The sequence below is a fragment of the Lampetra planeri genome, chromosome 15 (assembly GCF_965212315.1).
Source record: "Lampetra planeri chromosome 15, kcLamPlan1.2.h2, whole genome shotgun sequence".
Classification (NCBI taxonomy): Eukaryota; Metazoa; Chordata; class Hyperoartia; order Petromyzontiformes; family Petromyzontidae; genus Lampetra; species Lampetra planeri.
This window is the reverse complement of record NC_136121.1, coordinates 14,689,216-14,714,076: the sequence shown is the minus strand read 5'-3', so window position 1 is coordinate 14,714,076 and position 24,861 is coordinate 14,689,216. Positions and strand designations below refer to the sequence as shown.

General features: G+C 57.4%; 1 protein-coding gene across 3 annotated transcripts; it reads left to right on the top strand.

The window, feature by feature from the left end:
- The first annotated feature begins 429 nt into the window (after positions 1 to 429).
- Positions 430 to 20,852, top strand: LOC144722813 (sterol-4-alpha-carboxylate 3-dehydrogenase, decarboxylating-like). Of its 3 annotated transcripts, none has more exons than XM_078601253.1 (8): positions 430 to 552; positions 4,359 to 4,471; positions 14,260 to 14,421; positions 15,998 to 16,144; positions 18,719 to 18,847; positions 19,121 to 19,263; positions 19,702 to 19,804; positions 20,324 to 20,852. In XM_078601253.1, the coding sequence occupies exons 2-8, from the start codon at positions 4,451 to 4,453 to the stop codon at positions 20,657 to 20,659; spliced, it is 1,041 nt and encodes a 346-aa protein (XP_078457379.1). In that variant the 5' UTR covers positions 430 to 552; positions 4,359 to 4,450; the 3' UTR covers positions 20,660 to 20,852. The 3 variants fall into 3 exon arrangements, with proteins under 3 accessions (XP_078457379.1, XP_078457378.1, XP_078457377.1); XM_078601252.1 differs by having other exon boundaries at positions 4,359 to 4,483; XM_078601251.1 differs by lacking the exons at positions 430 to 552; positions 4,359 to 4,471 and adding an exon at positions 11,193 to 12,810.
- Positions 20,853 to 24,861: the final 4,009 nt, after the last annotated feature.

Sequence of the window (24,861 nt, the reverse complement as noted above, 5' to 3'; positions counted from 1 at the left end):
GTATCGGGACATGTTGGCCAATGCCAGTTCCGCTGTGTGCGGGTTTAGTTATGGGAGGAAACCAGAGAACCCAGAGGAAACCCATGCCGAGAACAGGAGGAGCACACGCACACACACACCCACACACACACGCACACACACACCCACACACGCACACGCACACCCACACACGCACACGCACACCCACACACGCACACGCACACCCACACACGCACACACACACCCACACACACACGCACACACACACCCACACACGCACACGCACACCCACACACGCACACGCACACCCACACACGCACACGCACACCCACACACGCACACACACACCCACACACACACGCACACACACACCCACACACGCACACCCACACACGCACACGCACACCCACACACGCACACGCACACGCGCACACGCACACCCACACACCCACACACGCACACGCACACACGCACACGCCGCAGAGAAAGGCCCCGAGTCGGGGAATCGAATCCAGGTCCTTTGTTGCTGCGAGTGGCACCAGCGTCACGAAGGTGAAGAGACGGGGAGGTGAGGTGAGGGCGGGGAGGGTGAGGGAGGTGAGGTGAGGGAGGTGAGGGCGGTGAGGTGAGGGCGGGGAGGGTGAGGGAGGTGAGGTGAGGGAGGTGAGGGCGGGGAGGGTGAGGGAGGTGAGGGTGGTGAGGTGAGGTGAGGGTGGTGAGGGCGGGGAGGGTGAGGGAGGTGAGGGCGGGGAGGGTGAGGGAGGTGAGGTGAAGGAGGTGAGGGTGGTGAGGTGAGGTGAGGGCGGTGAGGTGAGGTGAGGGAGGTGAGGGAGGTGGGGGAGGTGAGGGAGGTGGGGGAGGTGAGGGAGGTGGGGGAGGTGAGGGAGGTGAGGGAGGTGAGATGAGGTGAGGGAGGTGAGGGCGGTGAGGGAGGTGAGGGTGGTGAGATGAGGTGAGGGAGGTGAGATGTGGTGAGGGAGGTGAGGGTGGTGAGATGAGGTGAGGGAGGTGAGGGTGGTGAGATGTGGTGAGGGAGGTGAGATGAGGTGAGGGAGGTGAGGGAGGTGAGGGCGGTGAGATGAGGGAGGTGAGGGAGGTGAGGGTGGTGAGATGAGGTGAGGGAGGTGAGGGTGGTGAGATGTGGTGAGGGAGGGGAGGTGAGGGCGGTGAGATGAGGTGAGGGAGGTGAGGGCGGTGAGATGAGGTGAGGGAGGTGAGGGAGGTGAGATGCGGTGAGGGTGGTGAGGGAGGTGAGATGAGGTGAGGGAGGAGAGGGAGGTGAGATGAGGTGAGATGAGGTGAGGGAGCGAGGTGAGTGAGGTTAGGGAGATGAGGGAGGTCAGGGAGGTGAGGTGAGGGAGGTGAGGGAGGTGAGGGCGGTGAGATGAGGTGAGGGTGGTGAGGGAGGTGAGGGAGGTGAGGGCGGTGAGATGAGGTGAGGGTGGTGAGGGAGGTGAGGGAGGTGAGGGAGGTGAGGGAGGTGAGGTGAGGGAGGTGAGATGAGGTGAGGGAGGTGAGGTGAGGGAGGTGAGATGAGGTGAGGGAGGTGAGATGAAATGAGGGAGGTGAGATGAGGTGAGGGAGGTGAGGGAGGTGAGGGAGGTGAGGGCGGTGAGATGAGGTGAGGGAGGTGAGGTGAGGGAGGTGAGATGAGGTGAGGGTGGTGAGGGAGGTGAGGGAGGGAGCGAGGTGAGGGAGGTGAAATGAGATGAGGTGAGGGAGGTGAGGGAGGTGAGATGAGATGAGGTGAGGGAGCGAGGTGAGGGAGGTGAGATGAGATGAGGTGAGATGAAATGAGGGAGGTGAGATGAGGTGATGGCGATGTGCGGCCTGAGGTCGCCCTCTCGTGGACTCGCGAGGCAGCAGCAGCAGCAGACATCGCGGCTATCGCGATTGCTGTCGAAACGTCGTGATTTATTTTGTTTTATTTCTACCTACGTGACTTTACCGAAAGAACCCAAGAGTAATATTTAATTCTAGATTTGAAGCTTTCGTGACTGCAAGGATTCATATTCTTAGGTTTTTTCGGTAAAGTCACGTAGGTAAAAATTTAAAATAAAAATTAATAAAAATAAAATTTACGACGTTTCGGAGGCAACACAAGCTTCTGTCTTCAGGTGGAACCGTCACAGCACGATTGCCGTATCAAGTGCAACATATGCACAGCGATGCCACTGTTAGTGCATTCCAAACAGGTTAGTTAAATGATAACAGTGAACCGGTAACCGCTTTCGCAATCGCTTACCGTTTCACTGGTTAGGAACCAGTCACCGATTCCAGTGGAATGTTCCAGTAATGAAGACGCTACTTGGCACTTGCTGGACATTTCTGTATCTGTGGCAAACTGATAACCGATATTAACAGTCCGAATGATAAGTTACAGAAACGTACAATAACTGAAATTGCTGTGCCACATTGGCCTGCTGATGACCACCCACGACATGCCCCCATGGTTGGGACGTCACGGAGGTCATCTGGATTTGACCTCCGGCCGCTTGGCTCTGGGGTGGAGTGAGCGGCGCGCCATCGGAAGGAACGTCGCGAGCTCAAATCCTGATTGGGGGTTGACTCAGCCCATTATACTTTGCAGGGTCGATACAATAGGTATCACTTTGTGGGGGAGATCAACAGTGGTTGTCCTATGTAGAGGCTGGTCTCCGCCATAGGGATGTGGAATGTCCACCACTGACTCATTTCACATACATCTGTAAACGTGTTTTGAATTATGCACATTGATACGGCATTGTGTCGAGCACACGTGTCCCCCCTCCCGAATCCTCTCCTCCCATCTCATCTCCGCCCATCTCCTCTTCGCCCCTCCCATCTCCCCACGTCTCCTCCCATCTCCCCACGTCTCCTCCCATCTCCCCACGTCTCCTCCCCCGCCCCTCCCATCTCCCCATCTCCCCTCCCATCTCCCCACGTCTCCTCCCATCTCCCCATGTCTCCTCCCCTCTCCCCATGTCTCCTCCCCTCTCCCCATGTCTCCTCCCCCGCCCCTCCCATCTACCCATCTCCCCTCCCATCTCCCCACGTCTCCTCCCATCTCCCCATGTCTCCTCCCCTCTCCCCATGTCTCCTCCCCCGCCCCTCCCATCTACCCATCTCCCCTCCCATCTCCCCACGTCTCCTCCCATCTCCCCACGTCTCCTCCCATCTCCCCATGTCTCCTCTTCGCCCCTCCCATCTCCCCATGTCTCCCCCCATCTCCCCATATCTCCTCCCCCGCCCCTCCCATCTCCCCACGTCTCCTCCCATCTCCCCACGTCTCCTCCCATCTCCCCACGTCTCCTCCCCCGCCCCTCCCATCTCCCCATCTCCCCACGTCTCCTCCCATCTCCCCATGTCTCCTCCCCTCTCCCCATGTCTCCTCCCCCGCCCCTCCCATCTACCCATCTCCCCTCCCATCTCCCCACGTCTCCTCCCATCTCCCCATGTCTCCTCCCATCTCCCCATGTCTCCTCCCCCGCCCCTCCCATCTCCACACGTCCCCTCCCATCTCCCCACGTCTCCTCCCATCTCCCCATGTCTCCTCCCCCGCCCCTCCCATCTCCCCATCTCCCCTCCCATCTCCCATCTCCCCACGTCTCCTCCCATCTCCCCATGTCTCCTCCCCCGCCCCTCCCATCTCCACACGTCCCCTCTCATCTCCCCACGTCTCCTCCCCCGCCCCTCCCATCTCCCCATCTCCCCACGTCTCCTCCCATCTCCCCATGTCTCCTCCCCCGCCCCTCCCATCTCCCCATGTCTCCTCCCCCGCCCCTCCCATCTCCCCACGTCTCCTCCCATCTCCCCACGTCCCCTTCCATCTCCCCACGTCTCCTCCCATCTCCCCATGTCTCCTCCCCCGCCTCTCCCATCTCCCCATCTCCCCACGTCTCCTCCCATCTCCCCACGTCTCCTCCCATCTTCCCACGTCTCCTCCCATCTCCCCATGTCTCCTCCCCCGCCCCTCCCATCTCCCCATCTCCCCACGTCTCCTCCCATCTCCCCATGTCTCCTCCCCCGCCCCTCCCATCTCCCCATCTCCCCACGTCTCCTCCCATCTCCCCATGTCTCCTCCCCCGCCCCTCCCATCTCCCCATCTCCCCACGTCTCCTCCCATCTCCCCATGTCTCCTCCCCCGCCCCTCCCATCTCCCCATCTCCCCACGTCTCCTCCCATCTCCCCATGTCTCCTCCCCCGCCCCTCCCATCTCCCCATCTCCCCACGTCTCCTCCCATCTCCCCATGTCTCCTCCCCCGCCCCTCCCATCTCCCCATCTCCCCACGTCTCCTCCCATCTCCCCATGTCTCCTCCCCCGCCCCTCCCATCTCCCCATCTCCCCACGTCTCCTCCCATCTCCCCACGTCTCCGCTCCGCCCCTCTCCCTGCGGCAGCAATGAGAGGAGGAGGGTCACGGAGCGCGTGAGTGCCGAGGGTGGCGCGAGTCGGCGAGGGAGGGAGGAGCTGAGAGCGCCACTGCAGGACCATGGCGACGCGGAACAGAGCGGTACGGCCCGGCGTGAGTCCAAGAGAGTGTGAGACAGGGAGTGTGCGTGTGTGTGACAGGGAGTGTGTGTGTGATAGGGTGTATGTGTGACGAGGAGTGTGTGTGACAGGGAGTGTGTGTGTGTGATAGGGAGTGTGCGTGTGTGACGAGGTGTGTGTGTGTGTGTGAGACAGGGAGTGTGTGTGTGACAGGGTGTGTGTGTGAGACGGGGTGTGTGTGTGTGTGACGAGGTGTGTGTGTGTGAGACGAGGAGTGTTATGTGTGTGTGACAGGGAGTGTGTGTGACAGGAAGTGTGTGACAGGGAGTGTGTGTGTGAGACAGGGTGTGTGTGTGTGTGTGACAGGGTGTGTGTGTGTGAGACGGGGGGTGTGTGTGTGTGTGACGAGGTGTCTGTGACGAGGTGTGTGTGAGACGAGGAGTGTTATGTGTGTGTGACAGGGTGTGTGTGTGTGACAGGGTGTGTGTGTGTGACAGGGTGTGTGTGTGTGAGACAGGGTGTGTGTGTGTGACAGGGTGTGTGTGTGTGTGACGAGGAGTGTGTGTGACAGGGTGTGTGTGTGTGACACACACACCCTGTCACACACACTCGAGGTTTAAGACTGTGACTCATGCAGCTGCAATGGCTGCTTTGGGTACGCGGTCCAGACCTCCCCGGGAACCCTGGCTGACGGAGGAGGTGTTCAGGTTAATTGAGAAAAAGCGACAGGCCCACTCTCATCGCCTACAGCATCCCACGTCAGAGAATGAGGAGGTTTACCGCAGCCTTCGCTCGGAGGTTCGGAGAGCCGTAAGGCGCTGTAAGGATGGGTGGTGGTCGCGGGTTGCTGAGGAGATGGAGTCTGCCTCAGTGGCCCGCGATCACAAATCACTATTTAACTCCATCAAAAAAGTAACCTGCAGCGCCACACCTATTACCATCATTAGAGGAAAAAACGGTGATCCAATCTCCGACCCCCAGGAACAGGTTTGCAGATTTGCTGAGCATTTCTGTGAGGTCCTGGGGGAGGGAAAATCTCTCAGCCAGGAAAACATCATGGCACAAAGTGGGGATAACCCTGCTGAGGCTGCGGTGCCTCAAATATTGGAAGAGGTCACCCCCTGTGAGTGGCTGGCTGAGGTACCGGCTGTTGAGGAAGTACTGAGGGCGATCCGGAGTCTGAGACCAGGGAAGGCACCGGGCAGAGATGATCTCCCAGGCGAAATGCTGAGGGAGGGTGGCGTTTGTGCACAGACTGCCCTATATGACATCATAACAACAGTCTGGACCACTGGACGGGTTCCGCAGGACTGGAAGGATGCCCTGGTGGTCCCCCTCTTTAAGAAGGGGGACCGCACAGACTGTAACAACTACAGGGGCATCTCACTCCTCAGTGTGCCGGGTAAGGTCCTGGCAAGGATTATTCAACATCGCCTTGCTAGGCATGCTGAGGAGAGGCTTGTGGAGCCCCAATGTGGTTTCAGGAAAGGGCGGTCCTGCACAGATGCCATATTTTCTGTCCGTCTGCTACAGCAGAGGTGTAGGGAATTCCAAAAAGACCTACATCTCTGCTTTATTGACCTGGTCAAGGCCTATGATACCATCAGTAGGACTGGGCTCTGGGTTGTTCTTCGTGCTTTCGGAGTCCCTGACCCTCTGCTCACGATCATTAAGGACCTTCATGATGGTGAGCGGGCCCGGGTAAAACTACGTGGCCGGGAGTCGGAGCCTTTCCCTGTACACCTTGGGGTGCGACAGGGATGTCCTCTGGCTCCCACATTATTTAACATCTATTTCGACTGCGTAGTTCGTGAAGCCTTCAATAGCTGTACCGGGGGAATTACCATTTGGTACAGATATAATGGGAGGCTGATCGACGCCCGGGTGCGATCAAGGGATGGCTCCCTATTGGTCAACCACGTTATGTATGCCGATGATTTGGTAATAGCTGCTCATTCAGAAGAGGAGTTGGAGACGCTGCTGCTGAGGCTGGAGTGTGCCACTAAGAGGTGGGGCCTTACCATCAGCCCCACCAAAACTAAGCACCTGCCTGGGTATTTTGTACCATCGGGCACTCCGCCCCCACAACTCCCAATCGGTGATGGGGCAGTTGTGGAGAGAGTAGAGAGTTTCCCATACCTGGGCAGTGTGCTCATGACCAGCTCCAGTTTATCAGCAGAGGTCTCACTCCGAATCAGTCGAGCGGCAATATCTTTTCATCGGTTGCGTAACGCTGTGTGGAAGCTACCTGGTCTGTCGCTCCGCACGAAGCTTCAGGTCTTCTCGGCCACGGTCATTCCCTCCCTTCTCTACGCTTGCGAAACGTGGACCCCCCTAGTGGAGCATCTTCGCCGGTTGGAAACATTTAGGCTGGCCTGCCTACGATCCATCCTGGGTTTGACCAGGCTGGATTGTGTGAGGAGCTCACAAGTCCTTGAAAGATCTGGGCAAAGTCCCATCAGTGAGCTCCTCCGGCAGGCAAGGCTGCGTTGGCTGGGTCATGTAGCCCGCATGCCCAGCCACCGCATGCCTAAACAGCTTTTGTTCGGCCGGATCGAGGGGGCTAAACGGGCGCGGCACGGGCTAGAGAAGAGATGGAGTGATGTGGTACAGGAGGACGTGGAGCTGAGTGGACTTGCCGATGACTGGTACCAGCGGTGTCAAGATCGGCCTCAGTGGAGGAGGCTCGTGAAGGACGCTACTGGGCAGTTGGAGGCAGTCGCCCTCCAACAACAACGGAGGGCGGAGGAGCGACGCTCACAACAACGAGCGGAGCGCCGGGTGGCTAAAGCACAGCAAGTTGGCACAGTAGGGGGCACAGGTGGTGCATCAGCCAGTCATCTCGGTCATCTCGGTCAGTCGACCCGTGGCACCTGGGTCTGCCCCGTGACCTCCTGCCAGCGGGCGTTCGACACTTCACGTGGCCTCAAGGTGCACATGGCCTGGCACAAGCGTCGTGGTGACGTCACCGCCACTTAGTGGCGAATGGCGGTTGTTGTTGTTGTTGTTGTGTGTGACAGGGTGTGTGTGTGTGACGAGGTGTGTGTGTGGCGAGGTGTGTGTGTTACAGGGAGTGTGTGTGTGTGTGGCGAGGTGTGTGTGTGTGAGACGGGGTGTGTGTGTGTGTGACGAGGTGTGTGTGGTGAGGTGTGTGTGTGTGGCGAGGTGTGTGTGTTACAGGGAGTGTGTGGGTGTGTGACGAGGTGTGTGTGTGTGACAGGGAGACAAGCCGGCATCTCCATGGGTACACACTGTATAGACGATACACTATCCTGGGGTGTACAGTCTCAGGAGTATACAGTGTAGACCTATGGATTGTACAGTGTAGACTATATACTGTATGGCACGTATGGTTTGTAGTGTGTGGAAACAATATGGGAAATGGCAACACGAAGACGCGTGTCTTCCATGCCTGCAATGTCCTTTTGTATCAGTGCCTATTTGTCCATGTTCCTCCACGTCTGCTTTTCGTGTTTAGTTTGTTGTCCTTCCTCGGCACCTCCGATTATCACGGTTGGCTACGTACGGTACGAAGGAAGCCCAACATACATACATGTCCCCGTGTCCCATTGTCTCCATGTGGCTGTAACTTCTGAGTTTGGTGGCTGCATGGCTGACCCTCCTGCTCACCCACACTGATCACGCGTACGACAGAGACGAAAGTTCTCTGTGAAGCCCACATAGGCTCTTGGGGCAAGTGCAGGTTAGCGAGCACCTGTTTTGGCCAACACGGCGCGGGTTTACACAGAAACACAGAGACGACGCTATTGGTCAGAATGCAGAGTAAAGCAGTCGGGGTGATTGGTGATCCAGCACTCACCAAATCACTCCGGTTGCTCGCTCCTCACCTAGTGGGCAGTCGCCTCCTCATCGCCCTTCTATCGCAACTACCACGGCTAATTCTCCCGAGACCTTCACCGGTTGATTCCTTCACACGTGTTGAGGATTTGGTCTACCAGACACTGACTCTTTCGTCTCATCCACAACTCACTCGCCCACTCACCTACCCACTCTTCAATCACCCACCTACTCACCCACCAACTCACTCACCCACTCACCTACTCATTGCTGCTGTGGCTCGGTTGAATTAGCAAAGTTAGCATCGGTTCACAATACACTCCACGATTTGTTCAGGATCTCTGCAGTCATGGTGCGGTCCAATATCGAGTCTTTGTTCAGGCCGTCGCCATTAGCTCAGAGTTTTTCTCCGACATTGTTCAGCGTTGAATTTTGAGCTAACGACAAGAGCCTGAGCCATTCACAGGGACGGTTCACAGGACCCGGGTCTAGATTGATTTGGGTGAGAGGGTGGGACGCACCGGTATGGCAAGTCGGGAGGGTGCGCAGAATAGCGTGCAGGAGTGGCCCGTGTGCTCTGTGCGATGAACCCCAGGGTCCGCCACCGGCTTCCGAGAGGTCACCCGACCTGCGATCGCCCCCCGTCGGCGGGGCCCTGTGCGAGCTGCTCGCCGTCACGTCCCACTTTCACTCGCTGCTAGGGCCCGTCAAGGCCCTCAAGTTTGTTCGCGAGGGCCATGGCCCCGAGTGTGCCCTGGTCGGTTCGGGCTTCGAGTTGCTGCGGACCCTGGGCCCCGCATGCTCCCCGGCGGGCCAGCTGCTGGAGGGCGCGGTGCGGGGCCAGCAGGTCGGGCACGGCTGCGGTGGCACGAGCGTAGCGGTGCTGGCCGGGGAGTGGGGCAGGGCGCTGGCTCGCTGCGTGAAGGAGAGCGCCGTGCCTCTCCCCGAAGTCACCCGCACGGCCGTCGAAGCAATGGACGAATGTGCCCGAGCGGTGATGATGCTGACCTTCCCAATAGCGCCGTCATGTTTCGTCGACAGTGACGAAAATGATGACGATAATGACGATGAAGAAGCTGGGTCTAGCCTGGCGACAGAGGATTCAGGGCGATTGTCGTGCGATGGAAGTACTGTGGCGCCCAACCCAGGCAGCTCCGCTCGATGGGACCAGGCCGCTCTGTGCGTGAGCAACTCCAGGGCGGCAGCTCAACCCCGGCGACTGCTCAGCCGGCATTTCCACTCGACCTCGGCCAAACCACGTGGCGCCTACGGCTCGACTTGTTCGTCCTGCGGTGAAGATCACGGTTGTTGTCCAAACGCGGGCGAGCCAGTTCCCAGCGAGGACGTTACCAAGACTCACGTTCTGCCTCGCCGGCCGTCGACGCGCAGCGGCACGAGAAGCGAGGTGCCGACCGCGGTGCGCGGAGTGGGCCGACTCGCGCGGGGGCTGAGCCACGGCCAGGAGCGGGAGATGGGGCTGGCTTGGGACACGTACCTCGCTCAGATACACGCGCGCCGCGGCTTGGCGTCGCTGCCGGAGTTCGACCTCCGGCGCATCGTCACGGTGCTCACGCCGGGGCGGAGTGAGGACGCGTCCCGAGTCGTGGACGGCTACTTGACGAGCGTGCCCGCCACTGACGCTGCCGTCGCCAGGAGTCTGAGCGGAAGGCCACTCGGCGCTCTGCTGTTTGGGGGGGACCTCACCGCCGACCATCGCCACCCAGGCTTTCAGGGACTCGAGCGTGGACAGGTAGTGTTCTGGTGCGTAATGGAGCGCGAGCAAAATGGGTTTAGCACTCCGGGCAGCCATCCCGGCACCAGCGAACCGCATGGGCCGCGACAGCCGGGATCGACGAATTCCGGCTCGCGGCCTGCGCCCGACGCGACGTCGCCCTGGCAAGCAGAAGAGCAGGACGCGTGGCTGGAGGAGACGGTGCTGGCCCTGAGCGGCACACGAGCACGGTTGGTGCTGGCTCGTGGGGAGGTCTGCCCGCGGCTCGCCGAGCGCGGCAACAACCTCGGCATCGTCTTCCTGCCTCGAGTGCCGTCGGCCGTGCTGCGCGCCGTGTCCCAGGCGAGCGGAGCAAAGATACTCGCCTACCCATGCCAGGCCGGCGCCTCCCACGCGGCCACCCTTTCTCTGGAGTTGATTGACGAGGAGCTGGATGCGGCCGTCCCGACCGTTCGCCGCGCTGGTGCCAGTCGCAGCGGCGATGGCGGCACGACAGTGATCTTGAAGGGTGGTATTGTGCGGCCGCGTGCCCTGCCGTCTGCCTGTGATGGAATCGCGGTTCTGGGCATGCGCGCGTCGGCTGAGTGGTGCCATAAACGATGGTCGGGTTTTACCGGGCGCCGGCGTTTCCGAGCTGCACTGCATGCGCATCCTGCAAGACATGGCCTCCAGGGCGCAATCGTCGGCCCCGGGCTCGGGGGCCGATGCCGCCGCGAGCCAGGTCCGCAAATTAAACGCGCGTCCGGAGGGCGATGCCCAACCAGAGTGTGGTGGCGGCGGGGGTGCCTGGTGGTGTGCCGAGTCCCACCGACACCACCCGGCTGTGCTACAGGCGCTGGCTGATGGGTGGCGGCGCTATCTCGTAATCGCCATGTACAACACGGGGTGCTACCGCTCTCAATGGGAGGCGGCCGCTGTTGTCAGCACGGTAGAAGCGAGGGGGGAAGTAGGACCCGTGATTCCTGGTGTTGGGGGCCCGAAGGAGGTGGAGGGGGGCGGAGGGGAGGGCGTAACGGGGCCCGTGTACGATGGGGCGGCCGCCAAGGTTGGGACCTGGCAGGCGGCGCTGGACGTGGTGCTGCTTGTGTTGCAGGCTGATGCGGAGGTTGTGTCTGGTGTAGGCCATAGCCGATGGGGTCACGGTGATGATGATAATGATTGTGAGATCTCAACCAATGAGGTCATGACATCTCAGCTAAGGAGATAATGACATCTGATCTGGTGTGGTCGTGACATCTCAGCTGATGGACATTGAGCTTGTTATTGGACTGGTATACTGGATGTGGTGTCTTTGGGGCTTAATATCTCACTGAATAGTTTACGGGTTGCTGGTGGACCAGGGTATTTGGCATATAGTTGCAGCTACCGACAGCCATAGCGAGAGGAATAATACTGGATGTGATGTGCCGAGTGGAGTTGAAATGAAGCCTTGACGGGCCATCCATCACGATTAGACTTCAGGCACTACACCAAGAATGTAAACGACAGCAGTTATTGTTTTGTACGGCTGATGTAGATGCAGAGCAACAACTACGATGTCACATTCAGGTGATCAAGCCAGACAGCCGCGTCAGGAGCAGTGCAGTGTATCGCTGTGATGTCTCCTTCGGGTTTGTGGATCGGGCACTGCGTCATTATTTGTTGTACGCTCTGTTCTGGATGACCAAAGTCGCACACTGGAGCGATGGCCTCCCGCTTGTTCGCAGTGCCGCGTGTTCTCTGGTGAACGTTGGCATTTGATTTGTAATGGAATTTGTTTGCTTGCCAGAAAGGACAAAGATCCCTCCGTATAGCCTCAAAGGATTGTTTGGGGCAAGTGCTGCAGCACATAAGCACGCCGGCATGGCACATGAGGGGGTGGGTGGCCATCACCACGCTTGGCCGCCTTTGTCTCCCTCGTGGTGATGTTTACACACCGCACCCATGTACTCATTTGAAGCTGAGTCGACTTAGGGGAGGCCCAGGACCGGTTCAGATAGTTTCTACTGTTTATTGGTCGCGAGTAGGAATTTAACTCAGGGCGCCGGGTTCGTAGCGCAGTGCATCAACCAATACGCCATCACTCCCCACTAAGTGTCACACGCTCTCACGCGTGCGCCGTGTTATTTCCTGGAGCCCCTTGAACTGAATTTTGTTTGCAAATAAAGTGTCTGTGTTCTGCCAGGCGGCAGTTTCACTCGTGATTGATCCATGAGCGGAGACCGCGTGAATCGCACACCAGTAGCAGAACCGGTGCCTGCACACATGCACAGGTGTGGTGCTTGAACCTCGTGAACCCAGAGACGAGGACACGTGATCCAGGCCTGTGCAGTGCGGTTTGTACATTGTTGCAAGCCAATCTGTGAATTCGTTACATCCCACCGGAAACTGCGAATGGTAGCCGATTCTGGTAGCAGTTACTGGTTAACATCCCTGGTTTTCATGATGCATTAGCAGATGACGTCTCCTTCACGCATTCGTCTCTCCACATGAATACAAGTATCTCTTGCACATCCCAGCAGCCGCACGACTTTTGGGGAGTGCATCATTTCAGCAGCATTGGTTCAAGACGAGCAGACCTCTGGGCCGTCGTCGACACGGAGTCTCTCGTCAGCAGTCGGATGACATCGAGGCGTGTTCCGAGTGTCGCCGAGGCTGCTGGTGCCTGACCCGACCCACAGGGGGCGACGCCAGACACCGTCTCCAGCCGAGCCACCGTCTCCTGCCCGAGCCAGCACAGCGCAAAATACACCCGCGCATGAATGGACGCCTCTTTCCCATGTCCGTCCCTCCACGCAAGAACAATACAAGTCGTGTTTTACACATCCCATCAGCCGTACGACCTTCTGGGAGTACGTAATTTCAGCAGCATTGGTTCATCACAAGGAACACTGTGTACTGGTTTAGACATGCGGTGTCTTGTCAGCAGAATCCAGCTTGCTTGAAGCAATGCTGGTGAACTGCCAGATGTTGATGTGAGGACCCCCCTTCCCTGTGAGACGTGAAGACCACGCTTCATGTCAGCTTGCTGCACAGGCCCTAAATGCCAACCGGCCAGCAAAAAAAGATACTATCAAAGTTGCATCTTGACTTAAAGCTTTCGTGACTGCAGGAATTCATATGCTTTGGGTCTTTCGGTAAAGTCACGTAGATAGGTTCAAAGAAAATAACCAAAAAAACTACGACGTTTCGATCGCAACACAAGCGCTCGACATCTTCACCAACGGTTTTGTTTGTTATTTTTTGTTATTTTCTTTGAACCTATCTACGTTACTTTACCGAAAAACCCAAAGAATATCAAAGTTGCATTAGATAAGAGTGTAACACGTTGCTTTTATTGAGTAAGGTTATTATAAGAACTTGGGGAAAAGAGACAACGGTGGCAGAGGCAGCAGTGCGAGGGAAGAAGCAGAGAGAGACGCGAGGTGACCCGCAGGGTGGTGGGTGGGTGAGCGAGTGGGTGAGCGAGCGAGTGGGTGAGCGAGCGAGTGGTTGAGCGAGCGAGTGGATGAGTGAGCGAGTGGTTGAGTGAGCGAGTGGTTGAGTGAGCGAGTGGTTGAGTGAGCGAGTGGGTGAGTGAGCGAGTGGGTGGGTGAGCGAGTGGTTGGGTGAGCGAGTGGGTGGGTGAGCGAGTGGGTGGGTGAGCGAGTGGGTTGGGTGAGCGAGTGGTTGGGTGAGCGAGTGGGTGGGTGAGCGAGTGGTTGGGTGAGCGAGTGGGTGGGTGAGCGAGTGGGTGGGTGAGCGAGTGGGTGGGTGAGCGAGTGGTTGGGTGAGCGAGTGGGTGGGTGAGCGAGTGGTTGGGTGAGCGAGTGGTTGGGTGAGCGAGTGGTTGGGTGAGCGAGTGGTTGGGTGAGCGAGTGGTTGGGTGAGCGAGTGGTTGGGTGAGCGAGTGGTTGGGTGAGCGAGTGGTTGGGTGAGCGAGTGGTTGGGTGAGCGAGTGGTTGGGTGAGTGAGTGTTTTAACCCGTAAAAGTGTGGTGTGCATTTGTGCGAAGAGCGGTGGTGCAGTAGTTGGCACACTGCGCTACAAACTCAACTACTCGAGTTCGATTAATGTTCATGGCCAACACTAGTGGCAATTATCTGAACCAGTCTTGGGTGGCCACTTGATACACCCACCCTAAAATCAGTGCCTAGCGCCATGTGTAAACATTGGCACTCGTGAGACAAAGATAGCCGGGCATGGTGTTGGCCACACATTTCGTGTGCCGTGCCGGCTTTCATAGATGCTTCTCGCTAACAGCACTTGCCCCAACAGTCTGTTAAGGTTTCACGGGGGATCTTTGTGTTTGTGGCCTGCAGGGTGAGCGGCGGTGCCTGGTGATCGGTGGGGCTGGGTTTCTGGGCCAGCACCTAGTGGAGGCGCTGGTGGCGCGAGGGTACGTGGTGGGGGTGTTCGATGTCCGCCCGGGGGCCCCCATCTCTGGCGTCGTCTACTTCACGGGGGACCTGTGCAACCAGGAGGTAAGCTCCCCGCACCAGGCGGCACATCAGCCAGCCACTCGCAAGGGGTGGCTACTTCCTCTTCATATTTGAGCAACAGTAACCCCAGCAGGGTCAACCCCACCTTGCCCCATGGGCTGAGGAGATTCCCCTCCCCCAAAACCTCACAGAAATGCTTAGCAAACCTGCAGACCTAGTCCTGGAGATCAGATCACCATTTTTCCTAAAGGACCAGAATAGGCATGGCTCAGCAAAGTTACTTATTTCATGGAATTAAAAGTGATTTGTGATAGAGAGCTGCTGAGCACATTTCCATCTGCTCATCAACCCATAAGCATTGCTCAACTTTGCAGTACCGAACGGCTCTCAGAACCTCCGAGCGTGTGGTAAGTCTTCTCATTCTCTGACGTGGGATATTGTTTCCGTGACCTAGCCGGAACACCATACCCAGTGCAACCATAGCAGCCGCATGAGCCATAGCCCTGAACTTCACCCATTTCTGCTCGGCATCGGGAGGAAGAGAGGGGACGAAGTCAACCCCAGTTGCAAGTGATGATTACATTTTTGCTTGCAACTTTCATCAGCAGTGAGGTGAGACCAGGCTGCTGTGGGTTTAAATGGGGTTATATATGGATGCCCACCACTGCAGTTGACGAATGGCAGGCGCATCTTACAGGTGACAAGCCGATGTTCAGTGGGCATGTCAGCTCCATGGTAGGTTCTGGTGTCAAGGACATGGACCTACATTCAATGTTTGGACTATTAACTTCGGCAGATGTTCTTGCTTGGACCTGGCGTGCAGCCATGATGTTACGTGGGTCTGCTCATGCCAGAAGAGCCTCACTCACCTACTCACCCACGGACCCAATCACTCACCCATGCACTCACCCACTCACCCTATGAGTATATGGTTCTTTGTGTGAGTCTATGGGTCTTTTGTTAGTCTATGAGTCTCTATTTAAATCACTGTTGACCAACTTACTGTTGACCAACTTGCGGCTGAAACCCGGATTGGAACCCAGGATCTCAGCGCCTGCTCAGCGCTCTCTGACCTCTGAACCACCACGCCGCCTCCCTGCTAACCAGCGACTCGAACGGCTCTGCAGAGGAGGAGCGTAACAGTCCTGGCTACAAAGCCTCTGTGGGTCTTGCCTGGTTTGTGGGAAGAGTCGATGCTGAATGAGTGAACGAAAGAGTGAGTGAGTGACAATAACCAGACCATCCACCCCCTTCCCCTACCTGTCCATATAGAATTCTGGCAGAAGGCTGCGCTGCTGATGGTATGTGTGAAGTGTACTGTACGGTTCATGTGGATGGACGGATCTGCGAGGGAAGCGCAGTGTCCACTCAGCTGTTCTTGTTGTCGTCCCATTCCATGGTCGTGGTGTCCACCGCCCAATGGCCCCATCCTCCCCAACACAATCCCCCCATCTCCCACCAACCCACGGTGGTAGCAATGACGTCACAAACGCCGCTGCAGCGTTGCCTCCACTACAGTTTGCACGAGCACCATTGTGCATAGTGATGACGATTGTAAATATTATTAATTAATGAATGAACGGCTGTGCCGGTGTGTATGTGCGCGTGTCGTCACCAGGACCTGATGCCAGCGCTGCAGAGCGTGAGCGTGGTGTTCCACTGTGCCTCCCCAAGCCCGGCCAGCAACAATCGGAACCTCTTCTACCGGGTCAACTGCCAGGGCACGCAGACTGTCATCGCGGCCTGCCAGGCCGCTGGCGTCAAGGTACCGCCATTCCCGGCCCTGCCCAACCCTGTTCCAGGCCCTGCCCGGCCCTAGGGCCCTGTAGCCCTGCCCTGTGGCCCTGCCCGATGGCCTTGTCCATTGGCCCTGAGACTTACTGGTAATGTCACCCAGTGAATAATGGCACAGCCTGCGACAAGGAACTGCCCACACAGTGATGTCCAGAGAGCCGTGGGGCACATTCCTGGCAGCTGCTCCCTCACTGCCCATTGTATTCAATGAACGAGAACTCTAAGCCATTCTTTATGGACTTATATCACATACTCACAGTCAGGGCGATTGATGATTCGGCACTCCCTGATTCACTCGTCACTCGGCCACTCACTGGCAGTCAGTTACCTCCTTATCACTCTTTTTTTGCTACTACCAAGGTGACCGATTCCGTGAACTTCACTCACTGACACCCGTGTTGAGGACTTGGTCTACGAGACGCAGGCTGCTTGGTCTCATTTACACTGTGCTCAAACACCACCACACTGCAGGTCACTTCAACACACTCACTCATCCACTCACTCACATACTCACCCACTCGCTCACCACATTGCAAGTCACCTCACTCTTTCTGCTTCTTCCCTCGCACTGCTATACTGTGGAATTCCCTTTCCCACCATCATCTCTTTCCCCCAAGCTCTCAATAACCTTGTTCAATTGAAGTATGTATGTATGTATGCATGTTGAACTTATTTCTCACCATACATAGCCAACTGTACTAATCAGAGGTGCAGGGGAAGGACAACAAACTAAACACGAAAAGCAATTCTAAATAAATGAGTTTTCAATCTAGATGACTTAAAAGTGCATAGCTCCAGTGGCTTCCGATATACATACATACACACTCCTGTCGATCACATCTTTGATTGTGCTGTTTGTTACTGACCGCTTGCCGTTTTGGGTCTTTGGGTCTATTGTGCTCAGCACCTGTGTAGTAAGTATTCAGGAGGCTTGACGACGGGATCGGAGGCACACTTATTTATTAACACCAACTTGTGTACAGTAGCGGGTACACACAGTACTTAAGGGGTTAACGTCCCCTTTACTCAGCTAACAGGGAGACACAACATCTAACCCCGCTAACCTAAGCCCAAGTCCTCCACTACGGAGCTAAGGGAGGCTACCTATCCCAGCCCTGGTCAAGCTGGGATCCCGGCACCCTGAGTCTGGGCTCTCGGGGCCACGCCACCGGCTTGCCCTGGTCGGCCCTGACAAGGACAGCGAGCCAGGGGAGCTCCGGGGCCTATGCTAGCTGGTCTTCAGTCTTCGCTGGTTAAAGCTGATACTCCGACCTCGAGCCCTCCGGCTCACCACCTTTTATAGTACTCGGCCCCCGGGAGGGGCCCGTGGGGGATGCAGGTGCGGACGTCGGTGTGAGCACCTCCTCTGTGTACGGCCCTAACCACGCCCCCTGTGTTTGTTAGCCATCCGCGCCCATACACAATTACACCTCTACACCTGTAAAAAAAAAAACGGTCCCAGAACAGAGTCGGTGGAGTCTGGTGGAAAGACCACGCGAGAGAGAGAAGAGAGTGCCGAGGGCCGTGAGCGGGAGTGGGCCCGTGGTGAGGGTGAGCTAACGCCGACCGCAGGCTCAGCAGGGTGTGGGCGACAGGGGACGGCTAAACCCTGGGCTGGGCGCAGTCCGTGTGGGCGCTGTCCGTCTGTCCGCGTGTGTGTGCACGTGTGCGCGTGTGTGCTTGCGTAAACATCAGCACGAGTGAAACAAACGTGGCCAAGCGTGGTGCTGGCCCCACCACCCACCTTGTGCATCGTGCCGGCCTTAACAGGTGCTCGCTCATGGCACTTGCCTGAATAGTCTGTACGGCTACATAGGAGGACTTTGTCTTTATCTCTGCGTGTTGGTCCCATGTGTGCACGCCTGCGTGTGGTGAAACGCGCGTGTGGGCGCGCCCTGTCTCGCACCGCACGTGGCGGATGATGATGAATCATGCGGCCTGCCAATTTGTATTCCTGACCACAGCGGACGTTTCCCATTAGTGCGTGCATGTGTGTGTGTGTGCGCGTGTGTGTGTGTGCGCGTGTGTGCGTGTGTGTGAGTGGGAGACAAAGGCGGCCGGGCGTGGTGCTGGCCACCTACCCCCTCGTGTGCCGTGCTGGCCTTCATAGGGTCTCGCTAACAGCATTTCCCCGAACAGTCTGTTAAGGCTATACAGAGATCTTTGTCTTACGTGTGTTTGTGTGCATGTGTGTGCATGTGTGTGCATGTGTGTACATGTGTGTGTTTCTGTGCCATCACTCTACATACCCACCGACCCGAGTTCAATTCCCGCTCACGAAAAACATCAATGACGAGTATCTGAACCTGTTGTGCGCCTCCCCTAGGCTGATTCAGCCCTAAACAAGTGTTAGGTGCTGCATGTGTGTGAATGTGTGTGAATGTGTGTGCATGTGTGTGAATGTGTGTAAACGCCACCAATGGGGAGACAAACGCGGCCAGGCATGGTGCTGGCCACGCAAGCCTTCACAGGTGCTCGCCGAGACCACTTGCTCCAGCAGTCCGTGTGGGCTACACGGGAGGCCTTTGTTTGTGTGCGTGCTCAGCGGCTGGTGCTGACGAGCAGCGCGAGCGTCGTGTTTGAGGGGGTGGACCTGAAGGATGCCACGGAGGAGACGCCGTATGCACGCAGACCCATCGACTACTACACCGAGACAAAGATCCTACAGGAGAAGGTGCGCACGCGGGGGTGGGCGCACGGCAGTGGACACGAAGGGGGGTGGACACATGGGTGTGGACACGCGTGTGTGTGTGTGTGTGCGTGTGTGTGTCTGTACACTCCCCTTGCGAAATCGTCACGCCCGCGAGTACCCGTTCATGTCCTCACGAGTCCCTCCATCACCCAGCTTGTCTGCTGATATCCCCACGTCCGCCACACGCCGCCCACACGCCGCCCACACGTTCCCCACACGACCCCTCGTCTTCCCCGCGTCTCCCCGTGGGAGCAGGCCGTGCTCGCTGCGAACTGCCCCGAGCGAGGGTTCCTCACGGTTGCGATCCGCCCCCATGGGATCTTTGGGCCCCGTGACCCCCAGCTGGTGCCCATACTTGTGGACGCCGCCCGGCGTGGCAAGATGAAGTTCATCATCGGGTACCACGACCGCCACGTGCACCACCACTATCGCCAACATCGCCACCACGGCCACCACTGCCGCCGACACGACGACCACCACCACCACTACCATGACAGCAGTTCACCAGTAACGCACACGTGATTCTCAAGTGAGTTTTGCTTTTCTTAAAACTCGGACCCCTTGTCTAACATAGAGAGGGCACTTGCCTATGGACATCTTGCAGTGCACCAGCATTAGTCCCAGCATTCTGGGAGTGCATCATATCAGCCGCATTGGTTCAACACAAACTGTGGCCTCGTTTCGACAGAGCCAGGCTATCTTGAAACACTGCTGGTGAGCTGCCAGATGTTGACAGGCCAGGACCCCCCTCACTGTGAGACGTGGGTCCTGCTCTCACACAAAACTCCGTGGGCCACGACACAAAACGAGGGTCTCGTTGACCGCGTGCGGCGCAGAGACGGCAGCAACCTCGTGGACTTCACGTACGTGGAGAACGTGGCGCACGGCCACATCCTGGCAGCAGAGCACCTGGATCCCGGCTCGCCCGTGTGTGGCCAGGTGAGGACCCGCACAGCCACATGCAATCCCCACACAATCCCCGTGCAATCCTCAAGCAATCCTGATTTAATATTTATATGCGTTGGTTTTGCTCTGATTTCTCTTTGCTTCATTGCTGTACTTGTTTTTACATTCTTGCTTTTGTTGTTTTGGTGACCCAGGTCCCTCTTGCAAATGAGAATTCTTCTTCTTTCCCGAGTTCTCACCTGGTTCAGAATCAGAACATTTCTTTATCCTGGAGAAATCCGATGAATAAATAATCAATCTTGTTGAAACACTTGTAAATTGGCTGAAAACATCTTAATATATAGAGGACTGCAGATCTTGAGCAATTGTTTGCAGTACCGGCTCTTCTCCACCACTTGGCTGCTGCTGCCCTGCTGCTCGTCCCTGGTTCCTCCTCAGCGATCGCAAGAGACGCGATGGTCACGGACGGCAGCCCCGCTACCCGGCTGCCCATCGCTGAACTCGCTCTCGACCCCCGCTCCGCCCTTCTTCCCCACCCCCCGGCCGGTCCAGGCCTTCCACATCACCAACGATGAGCCGGTGCCATTCTGGGCCTTCATGTCGCGCCTCCTGGAGGGGCTCGGCTACGCGGCGCCGCGCCACCGCCTGCCCTACCGGCTGGTGTACGTGCTGGCGCTGCTGCTGCAACTGCTGAGCACGCTGCTGCGCCCCGTGTGGGCCTTCACGCCCACGTTCTCGCCGATGCGCGTGGCGCTCGCCGCCACGCACCACTACTACAGCTGCGCGCGCGCCAAGCGCCTGCTCGGCTACCGCCCGCCCGTGCAGCTCGACGACGCGGTGGCGCGAACCCTCGCCAGCTACCCGCACCTGCGCCGCACGGCCGACTAGCGCTCTCGCCATGGGAGGGACCCGGGTCTCGCCCGTGTCTGGCTGGGTCGCATCCGGGTGTCAGCCGGGTGTCACCCTTGTATTCACCCGTGTGTACCTGGACGCTGCGGCGTGCACGGATGCCGTCGCGCGCCCTGCAGGCCCGCTGCGAAGTTGAACGTTAACCCAATAAACCTGGTGACATTCTAACCTCTGACCTGAGCCAGAGATTTTACTTCTGTCCTGTTCGTTTGTCTTCATTCATCGGCGGCGCTCGTACAATCTGCAGCATTCGAGACGCTGCAGCGGCATCTGTGACACGACGCACGGAGTCCGCACGGAGGTGGGGGGGAGACACCCGCAGACGAGCGCCTGGGACGGCGGTCAGAACAGGCGCTGGCAACAATTTCCCGAGGTCTGTGGTCCTATATTTGGATGTGTGTCGAACTCCAACATTTATGTCTTACACATGGAAGGAAACCGGAGCACCCGGAGAAAACCCACGCATTGCGAGGGAGGTAACACTCAATCCCCGTACAAATGGAATTCAGCTGTAAATTAAGCCACTTGCTGTACTGCCACGGCACCCTGGCCATAAGCCAGGAGATGGCGACCTCGAAGCCCATGGGTAGGGAGGGAGTTTCCCGGATGAGCAGGATTCACCAATCCCCGCTGCCCACACAGCGCTGCACTCCAGGCCACGTGCAGCAGCGCGGCCCCCAGCACCGAGCTGCACAACACGCGCACAGCCTACGTGCCGATCCACTGCTGGATGGTTCAAGCAAGCCTGACTGCTGGCAAGACACTGAATCCCGAAACTGGTCCAGAGTTTTGTTTGTTTTGAATCAATGCCGCTGACATTACGCCGTCCCAGAAGGAGGACGTGTGTGGGCTGTCGGGATCTGTAAGCCACACTCTTGTCTTGTACGTGGAGATGGATATGCGAATGAGTCACGTCGTTTACATATTGATTCGGACTTGAACGAACATCATCGACCCATGGCCTCTGTACGGCAGTCTTCAACCTGGAGACCCCGTGGCTTCACTGGCAGCCCAGAGTCAGCTGCTGCATGCAACACACTTGGGGTACCCAGGAAAGCCTGACCGAGTCCTGCCAAGTTTTGCAGTCAGCGGCGATGATTTGGTATGCATTACTGAGTTAAGTAATTTGCGGTGTAATTTTTTTTTTCCATTTGGCAAATTTGTAACCTGGCGACGGAATACATTACTCCTCATTCGGAATGCATCTTTCTTGCAAACGGTGAATACGCACCACACTATTAACCAGGGCGGCTTGCCTGGGATTAGAGCCACAGACCTCTGCAACAACGCGCTCCCACTGGACCGCATCGCCGCTATAATTACTCTATGTTTTACTCAGCTGGTTTCAATCTCCTAGCATCCTCCCAACCACTCTCTCCCTGCTGCCTTCACCAGCCAGGATCCCCTCATACCCCCATAGTGACCAAGGGTTCCCATTATGGCTCTGGAGCTAGGCGCCAGGAGAACGGCTCCATGCGCCGGGTGTAATTGGACTCGCAATGGCCACCACCACGCGGAGACGGCGGAAGTTGGCACAGAGCAAATGCGGGAGGGAAACTGGCGAGACGGGCGGAGTGGGGAGACACGGGGCGGTCGGAGACATGGGAAATATGGGAGATGCAGCGTCTCCCATCTCCCAAAATCTTCTGTCGCCCCACGTCTCTCCCCGCGTCATCCATCTTCCAGTGTCTCCCCACGACTTCCATCACCCCGGGTCTCGTGTCTCCCTGTATCCCTGTCTCTCATTTTCCCGGGTCCCCAATTTCGCCGTGTCTCCCCGCGTCTCCCATCTTCCCGCGTCTCTCGTTTCCCCTGGTCCCCCATCTCGCCACGTCTCCCATCTCCTTGCGTCAAACCCGGACAGACGACAGCACTAATTCGAACCCAAGTCGCTGGCTTCAGAGGCAGCCGCTGGTGCCGTCTGCACTCGGGATGGAAGCGAGGAGAGTTCCTTGTTTTCCTGGCTTCCGGGCAAGGGCCGTGTGGTTGATGGGATGTGTGTAAAAATAAAGATGTGAAGGAGACGAATTGTGTGCATATCTATGCCGTGACACCCCCCGCCACGGTGTTTCTTGTGGTTCGTGTCAAAGGGAAGGAGTCCGCCCTGTGCGCATTTCTTGACTGCGGCTGATGCGTAGGACGAGCGATCCACGGTGTGTCACTCGACCACCACACTGCAGGTCACAACAGCACACTTACTCACCAACTCACCCACCACCTCACCCACCAACTCACCCACCAACTAAGTCACTCGACCACCACACTGCAGGTCATAACAGCACACTTACTCACCGACTCACCCACCAACTCACCCACCAACTCACCCACCAACTAAGTTACTCAACCACCACACTGCAGGTCACAACAGCACACTTACTCACCGACTCACCCACCAACTCACCCACCAACTCACCCACAAACTCACCCACCAACTAAGTCACTGAACCACTACACTGAAGGTCTCCGCACCTCTCTTTGTTTCTTTCCTCGCACTGCTCCACTTTGGAATCCCCTCTCACATCCTCCCCGCCCCCCCCAAGCTCTCACAACAATAACCTTGCTCGAATCAAGAACCGCGCTGCTCTCGCGTATCTGTCACATCTCTGGCCGCTTTACGTGATGGGCCGTTTGGCCGGTGCTCAGCAACTGCGATTAAAAAACAGTAATAATGATTACAACTCCAACGTGCGTGCGTTCCTCCTCCCCTCCCCGAGCCTCATCCCTCTCCCGGTTACAAACACTTTCCAAACAACCATTCCAGTCCAGGAAGGAAATAAGATATACAGTACCGTACGTCGAATCGCGATTGGGACGTGCCGTGTCTAGACTTGAGGTTCTTACTGCCGGTATTGGTGACAAGTCGTGCAATACATTTCAGTCCAGAGTTAAAGGGATGTCCTGCTCAACTCAACGATCAGACACTTCACCTCCCTCACATAGCTATCCCTTCATACAATACGCAAGTGGGTTTTTTTTAACACGCCACATCAGCCGCATGGTGGGATATTCCACATTACTATGGCGAGGGCGATTTCATTGTATCGATGTTGTACAGAGGGATGAGTGGCGGGCCGAGTACACCCCCAACGAGGAGTGCGTTGAGTTGAGAGATGGAAGGGACCCACCGAGAGGCATGGAGCAGCACTGCTGCGTCCTCTTGCAACTGCGACGTCCAGTCGCCGGTAGTACAAACAATATGGAGACACTGACAGTTGTTATCCAATGGATATACTCATCCCCGGCATAGAAATGTGTAATTTCTGGCTCGCCAGCTCAGGCCTGTGCACAGGAGGGGATGGCGCGAGGCGCCTGCTCCACCTCTGGGCCCCTTCCCGGCCTCTCAACGCCACCAGCGGCAGACGTCGCTCACCCCCACCTCCTGCTCGGGTTGCAACTGCTGTCGACTCCATGATCATTGTCACCTCCTGGAGCCCACCGGCTCCACCTCCCAGCGCGGAGGAGAGGTTTCTGGAGGGCCCAAGGCACCCCCCCCTGCCCCAAGATCTCGGACCCGGAGAAAAATGTCCCAATCAGTCCCCCCCCCCTTCCCTCTCCTCCTCCCACCACCACCCGCCCCCACCAATGGCACCTGTTCCAAGTTGGTGAATAACGCCGTTGTTGTTTTTGCACTGATTTATATTTGCTTCCTTGTTGTACTTGTTTCGATGCGATTGCTTTTGTAGTTGTGGTGAGCCAGGTTACTTTTGCAAATTAGAATCTTATGGTGACCTTTCGAGTTCTCACCTGGTGAACAAAATTAACTTGAATCACAAAACCAGTCCTCACCCCCTGGGCCTGTGTCCAGGGGGTGACACACGAGGCCCAGCTGCAGCTCCTTACGACTACGCTACCCCCCCACTCACACACACTGCCGCCCCCCCACTTACACGCACACACTACCGCCCCCCACTTACACGCACACACACACACTACCGCCCCCCACTCACACGCAACAACAACAACCGCCATTCGCCACTAAGTGGCGGTGACGTCACCACGACGCTTGTGCCAGGCCATGTGCACCTTGAGGCCACGTGAAGTGTCGAACGCCCGCTGGCAGGAGGTCACGGGGCAGACCCAGGTGCCACGGGTCGACTGACTGAGATGACCGAGATGACTGGCTGATGCACCACCTGTGCCCCCTACTGTGCCAACTTGCTGTGCTTTAGCCACCCGGCGCT

Bases quoted from the DNA above. Each gene is read 5' to 3' on its own strand.
- LOC144722813 (XM_078601251.1), top strand. From the start codon at position 12,721: ATGGACGCCTCTTTCCCATGTCCGTCCCTCCACGCAAGAACAATACAA. The intron at 14,422-15,997 runs GTAAGCTCCCCG...TGTCGTCACCAG, and splicing joins GGGACCTGTGCAACCAGGAG to GACCTGATGCCAGCGCTGCA. The intron at 16,145-18,718 runs GTACCGCCATTC...GTGCGTGCTCAG, and splicing joins GCCAGGCCGCTGGCGTCAAG to CGGCTGGTGCTGACGAGCAG.